Source organism: Vigna unguiculata, chromosome 11 (assembly GCF_037176805.1).
Source record: "Vigna unguiculata cultivar grain cowpea cultivar isolate G323 ecotype 2 chromosome 11, ASM3717680v1, whole genome shotgun sequence".
NCBI lineage: Eukaryota > Viridiplantae > Streptophyta > Magnoliopsida > Fabales > Fabaceae > Vigna > Vigna unguiculata.
In genome coordinates this window covers 39,893,388-39,900,423 of record NC_140802.1, presented here as the reverse complement: position 1 = coordinate 39,900,423, position 7,036 = coordinate 39,893,388, and the positions used below count along the sequence as shown (strand labels likewise).

Here is a 7,036-nt window from a genome sequence, read left to right as displayed (position 1 = left end):
CCGTTAAAATTTAAAATCTGTTAAATTAATCTTCACATAGTAAAAACTCATTTCCTTCAACACTTGCATTCAAGCTAAAAATTCTTAATAGGTACTGGATTTGTTTTATTTGGGCACTGTTCCACCTCCATGCAGTGTCTACTTAAGATTCACATTTATGGCTTCGTAAATGACTGCAATTTATTTACTACATGATGTTTGGAGTAAAGTGCGGACAAGTGAAAATTAAATGCATTTGGATGAACATTGAAATACATTAAATTTCTCTAGTTGTATATAGTTAAAAGTAATGTTGAGAAGTAATTATGACAAACCTGTGACAAGGTAGGGAAAATAGCTTAGTTTGATTTTAAATTCTGTGGCAGTTAGAATTTACTTCTGCATAAATAGTTGGGGATGTTATTATTCAGGGACCATTCTCATATCAAAACCATAAATGTGCTTGTTGAGGACCATTTTCATGTGTAATGCTCCATGAACATGCCATAATTGTTTTTCATTGTGTTTGGTAAGAATCAAATGGGAAAAAGTATTGATGTAACTTTTTTTAAGTTTTATCTTTTTCTATTAAAGTTTTTGGAGGGAAAAGAGGAATTATGGCAAACCAAAATTGAATTTGGATTCTTTGCCGGATTTTTTTGTGTTGTTATTTTTATAATACACCGATTACTACTAATTTTGACGTTTTAAAATATATTAAAAAAATATTTAAAATATCAATACAGTATATTTTTAGAAAATCAGAACTCACCAAAATCTTACCCAATCAACTATAATCAAGCCGCCACACAAGGTGGCTGTGTGGCCCCCAAACATCAACCACCGGTGATTCACATATCTTGATGAGAGTCTTACTTTAAAAAGTTTAGGTAATTGATTAGTTAATTCTATTGGATAACCATGTTTACATGATGATCTAATAGTTACTTAAATCTGCAATGGTGAATAATTATAACTAGTATCTGTTGTTGACTGGTGTCTGCAATTAGTTACCTTTTCATAGTTTCTGTTTATGTTTAGGACATAATTATTTCCTATAATGAAAAAAAAAAATATATAGTTGAAAGTAAACTAAATTAATTTGAAATAAAAAAGTTACGAGTATCTGTCGACCAAAATAAAATAATAAGTTTACAAATTAAAGTGTAAATATCTCTGTCTTCATTAATACTATACGAGATGTCTTTTAAAGTCTGTTTATTGTTAATAAAAAAAATATAATAAAAAAAATCACTTCTCACTTTAAAAACATTATGTACTTGATTTCTGGAAAATAACACTCATCCACATTAGTCTCTGTTTCTCTTTATTGAAACATATTTTCAAAGAACAAAAAATATAATCACAAAAATACAATTTAACCTTTTTTTCTATCTTTACTATCTCTTATTAAAAAGTTTTAGATATACTTAAGTTATATAAATTCTTCAGATGCTTTCTTAAAAAATTATGTTTGAATCTGATATATTAAACCATAATTTGTATAGGATAATTCAATGTTCACTCTGCATTAATCACACGTGCTTATGAATTGCACAGAAAACTTCAAATACCAAACATTCCATTATTTGTAGGATTTAGTATAGTTGTGAATATACATATTTATATTATTATTAGTAGTAATATTACATAAAAGGCGATTTTCCGGAATTAGTTGTAAAAAAATGGAAAAAAAAAGAAGATGAATGTGGAAAATGGAGGTGTTGTGTAGGGTGAAAGGGTGTGTTTCCATTAATAAGAATCAACGAAAATGTCAGGGGAAGTGTGATGATCATCATCATATACAGCTTTAGCATTAGGTGGAGGAAGAAAGGGTGGAGTGGTACACCTCAGCAACGCCCAATTAACGCCGTCAAAAAAAGAGTGTTGCTTGATCGCAGAAGCACCCATGAGGGACCCTAGCCGCTTGGCGGGGTCCTTAACCAGCAACTGCGATATAAGGTCCTTCATGGCGCCAGAACACGCCGGTTCCTTCGGGAACTCAAGGGCTCGAGCCACAATGTTCGCCAGGGTCAGCTCGTGGTCCATGCCCTTGAACGGTGTCACGCCGTAAAACAGTTCGAACATAAATATCCCCAAAGTCCACCAGTCCACCGCACTGCCGTGGCCCTCGCCGGACACGATCTCCGGCGCCAAGTACTCGTGGGTCCCCACGAACGACATCGACCGAACGTTCATGGGCTCCGCCACGAACGCAGGCCCACTACGCAGCTTCTGCTTCTTCTTTCGCTTGCGTTTTGGCTGGAAACACGACGCCGTCGGGACTATGCAGTTCGGGATTATGCACGACGACGACGACGCCACGCGCGCGCCTTCCACGTGGCAGTCGTTGCGCGGGGGAAGGGGGTTTTGGTCGGAGATAATCTGAGCCGTTGATGAGGAATCGTCGCATTTTAGCGAGAGATCGAAGTCGGTGAGCATGATGTGGCCGTCTGATCTTATCAACACGTTTTCGGGCTTGAGGTCGCGGTAGATTATCCCTAACATGTGGAGATATTCAAGCGCCAACAACACTTCCGAAGCGTAGAACCTGTCATTAACACCATAATTATTGAATAATGTTGGTTAAACTGATTAATCACAAGTTTGTTTGTTTGTAAGACAGGAAATGTGGCTTGTTTTTCAACTTGGCATGTGTTGTGCGACATTTTTGGGACAACATCGATAACCTCCATGCAAATGGAAGAAAGTAGGAGAAGTCAACGACACAGCCATATGCATGTCCATAAAAAAAAGTCTTGTGTTTCATGTGAGAGTGAGACGTGCAGATAATGACAAGAGAACAAAAGCAGTTATTAAAGTGACTCTTCATGCAAAGGAAGCATTTTCTTGTGATTTCACCCACAATAAAAATCAAGGGTAGTTGAACATGTCTCTGAAGGATTCAGCTTTGTTTCCATTCATCACTCTGTTTTTTTAACACATCAAAAGCAGAGAAGGAAGAAGGAAGAACATGAAAGAAACATTTTGACATGCGTTGGAATCTTTTGAATCCTCGCCTAACAGACAACCTATAACCATCAATTTTTTCTTTTTCTTTATCAATCTACATTCAAAAAGCAAATTCCATTATATTACAGAAAGATTAACAAACTAATTGATTGATTAATTAATTAATTAATTAGTTAATTATACTCTGCAAAAACATTTAATTAGGAAAATCAATCCCATATCCCCTGTCCAAGGGGATTTATTTCCATAACAGGGACCACTGCAAGATTTGGCTCTCAATCAGTTTACTAATTTTAAGAAATAAAACGCAGAAATCCCGCAAAAATTATGGAATCAAGTTTAAAATGTTTTATCTTATCCCCTACGTATATACAGAGAGAGAAAAAAAAGCAAAAAAAAAAAAGCAAGAAGATTCGTCAACAGGGGTAGATTCTCCCCTAAGAAAAAAAGCTATGAACTTTTTCAGGTTAAAAAACTCTGCGTAGTCCCCACAAACCTGTAAAATTTACATTAAAAAAATAAAAGATGGAGTGAAATTTATCCACGACCTCAAAGGGTGATCATTCGCATTTTATGGTACCACAAAGTTTATGACAAAAAATTTGAACTAGCAGAGTGCGTTGTCGTTTTGACTTTGAAAGTAATTTTACATAGAATGCATAGGCAATCGCACCATCACGTGCCGCCATTTTGAAATCACTTCTTCAAAACGTCATCATCGTATTCTTAATTTCCTAAACCCAGTCCAATATTACTCTCAGTGTTCTTTGTTTAAAGTTAATCCACACTTCTTCACAAAACAGTTTTTGTAAGTTATTGTTTGTTTGGTTAGTTAAGTTGTAAAAGTGAAACTTTAATATTTTAATAAATGAAAAAACACCAGATTAAAAAATTAAAATGCATAATCAATTCCTTAATTCCGTGCTAATTCCTTGTGTGTCGATTGAGAAAGAAAAAATTCTATTTTCACCCGAAAGCTTTCTACCGTCTCCAAAGGGAATGGCTTTTGAGGAAAAGCGCGTAATTTTGCTTAATTGAAGTGGAAACCCATTCATAAAACCAATATTATCAAAATACTTTAATGTTATTTAGAATTTAGAATTTATTTATAATTTATACAAAATAATATTATAATTATTAATTGATATTATTAGTGAATGAATATTTTAACCTGAGGATTCTTCCCTCCAGAACAAAAAAACAAAAAAAAAAAGATTGCAATGATTTCACTGGAAGGAAACGGCGGGCGCACCTGACGGCGGATTCGAGGAAGCGTTTGTTGGGGAAGCGCTGGCGGAGGACGTGCAAGTCACCGCCGGGGCAGAAGGGCGTTAAGAAGCAGAGCCATTTGGGCGCGTGGATGGACGCGTACAGCGTGGGCAAGAAAGGGTGATCCAACATTTCCAGAATTTCCCTCTCTGTCCTCGCTCTGCCTTCCTTGTTCCTCCTCGCCAAGTCCTCCTTCTCCATCACCTTCGCCGCGAACACGGCACCGCCACCTTCTTCTTTGGGCTCCGCCAAATAGACGGCGCTCATGTCGCCGGAGCCGAGGCGGCGCGTGAAGCGGAGGTGCGAGAGGGCGAGAGGCCTCGTACGGTGGATGAAAGAGGCGCAGGGGTCGGAGGATGGCGCGTGCGGCTTGGCGTTAGGGAGTGGCGCGTGGAGGAAGTGAGAGGAGGTGGAGGGCGTGACGGTGGTTGTTTCGGAGCTGAAACTTGTGCTGCGTTTGGTGGTGTTGGTGGAAGCGAAGCTGAGACTGTGAAGGTCGTCGGCTAGATCCTCTGCGTCCATGGTTTGTGTTTGGGAATGGAAATGAAGATGGGAATGGAAGAAGAAGAAGAAGAAGATGATGAAGAAGAAGAAGACGAAGTTGAAGTGTTTGAGAGTGTGCGTGTGAGAAAGAGAGAGGTTGTGATCAGAGAAAGAGGGTAATTGTCGGTTCGATCCTTTCCTTTTTTTATTTTCCAGAGCCACACGCGGCTTTCTATCTCAAAAGGGTTGGGCCGAGAATCTGGGCTTGGCCCACCTTCAAACACTATAATAAAAATACCTAAATTTTGAAAAAAGTCAAAATAAATTACTCAAATATCAAACAAGTTTTTGTAAACTTAATAACTTTTTGTTTTAATCCTTAAAACACATGTCAAAATCATCTTTTAAGGTGTTAACTTTATAAATATTATATTGTTTATATTTTTCTTTTTACTTCAGATATTATTATAACATTATATTCACTTCCTATAAATGTCTCCTGCTTTAAAAGTTTAAATACGTCTCTAATTTCTTTTAAATCATTGATTTATAATTTTGATTTTAAAAAGTAATTTTATTTTCACTTAAAAAAAAAATTTACAAGAAAAACCACCGACCACGTCATTTTAAAACATGAAACTCTGTCATAATGTTGATTTTAAAAGGTGTATCAAAGAACAATTAAATAATAGAAGGGAGATAATATTTAAACTGCGGTTGACCTCGATTGCTAAGCAACATAAAACTTATTGTATAAATTTGGTAAGTAGTGTTTGGGGGTATAATCTAGAGCTGTCAAAATGGGTTGGAACCCATGAGCCAACCCGGCCCACCACGGGTTTGGACCAGGTTGGGTTGAAATTTTTTTATAAATTTGAATACGGGTTGATTTTTGATCCGGCTTACTTAGAACAACACATAAATAATTTGGTATTTTTTTATTTTAGTTTGTATATTTGGATGTATTGAAGTTTATTTAGATTTAATTATAATTATAATTTAGTTTTGACTGAAAAAAAAACTGTTGTTTTTTTAATTAAGTGAGTCCGTGAGTCCACCCGTTTAACCCACCAACCCGTAATGAGTCGGATTGAGTTCAAATTTCTTTGGCTCGCTAATAAATGAGCCAAGTTAAGTTGACTCACTAAGTGATCAACCCATTGTGGATCGAGTCGGACTGAGTTACCCATTTTGACAACTATAGTATAGTCTTAATATATGCGTTTTTAAAATACTAAGTACCGTCTCAGACGTTGTTTATTTACCTCAAGATCAATTTAAAGAAACCAAAGTAGTAATTTTAAATATCTTCAATATGTTCTCTAGAAAATGTCGCATAGATCTAGCATAAAATTTTATGTTACGAAAAGTATGAGAATATTATAGTATTACAGTATTATGAAAATGAAAAAATTTTAAACCATTGATGTTGGATGTTTGATACAACTGTAAAGGTTAGGTGAGCGTTAAAACATGAAGTAAATAAGCTCTGCATGCAATGCATTCTCATTCACTGTTCTCACGTGCATGAAGAAGCACCATCAAAATGTATCTTCAGATTTCAGGTTCATTTATGTTTTGTCTTTATAAAAGTTTTATTGTTAGTAACAGTTAACTTTAAACGTTTTTGTGTTTATCTCGTGTTCTTAAGTTTCAGATCTCTCATAACATCAATGCAAAAAAGTAACTGTATATAATAGTGAAGACAATGGAAGAAAAAAAAATGGCATTATAACGTTTTCATTCACAAAGCAAAATGCAGATTTAATTCATTTTTATTTTGTATATAATATAAATTTTGTAAATATATATACATACTTATATAATTTATTTATTATGACGTTTTTATTGTGTTGTTTATTTATTAATCATTTACAATGCTTTTGTTAGGTTTTGATAGCTTTATTTTTTGAGTGTCTTTAGAGACACGTTACCCTATCTCCATAAACAAATGAAATGTAGAAAAGACATCACAAATTTTTATGAAGATGAGTAGAAATCGGTATTAAAGAGTACATGATCATTTGCACAGGGATACATTTTAAGAATTGATTAAAATGTAATTTATTTTGAAAACTTATATTTCTAAAATGATAAAATATAATGACTTGTGAGAATGAAATCTAAATCTATAGTGTGTGTTTATGCAAAGAATAAAGTTAAGGAATAATTAAGATAAAATATTTCTTTGTGTTTCATTATTTTTCAAAGAGGTGTTGTTTTCCTCAATTAAATTAGAATAATTGGAGGGAGTGTTTAATATTTTTTTTTGGAATTCGAAATTAAGATTTTTTTTTATGTTGAGTTTATATTTAAAAAAATAATATTATCA

The 7,036-nt window shown here is 34.6% G+C and overlaps 1 protein-coding gene across 1 annotated transcript; it reads right to left on the bottom strand.

Moving 5' to 3' along the window:
* Positions 1–1,703: 1,703 nt before the first annotated feature.
* On the bottom strand, positions 1,704–4,902 carry LOC114168513 (Protein kinase superfamily protein). The gene is made up of 2 exons (XM_028053362.2): positions 4,205–4,902; positions 1,704–2,530 (listed from the first exon to the last, which is right to left on the bottom strand). Exons 1-2 carry the CDS (start codon positions 4,741–4,743, stop codon positions 1,732–1,734), a joined length of 1,338 nt encoding a protein of 445 aa, XP_027909163.2. The 5' UTR covers positions 4,744–4,902; the 3' UTR covers positions 1,704–1,731.
* Positions 4,903–7,036: the final 2,134 nt, after the last annotated feature.

Excerpts from the sequence above, each read along its gene's own strand:
- LOC114168513 (XM_028053362.2), bottom strand. The coding sequence starts at position 4,743 with ATGGACGCAGAGGATCTAGCCGACGACCTTCACAGTCTCAGCTTCGCT. Across the intron at positions 2,531-4,204 it reads TTCCTCGAATCCGCCGTCAG|GTTCTACGCTTCGGAAGTGT; the intron begins GTGCGCCCGCCG and ends TGTTAATGACAG.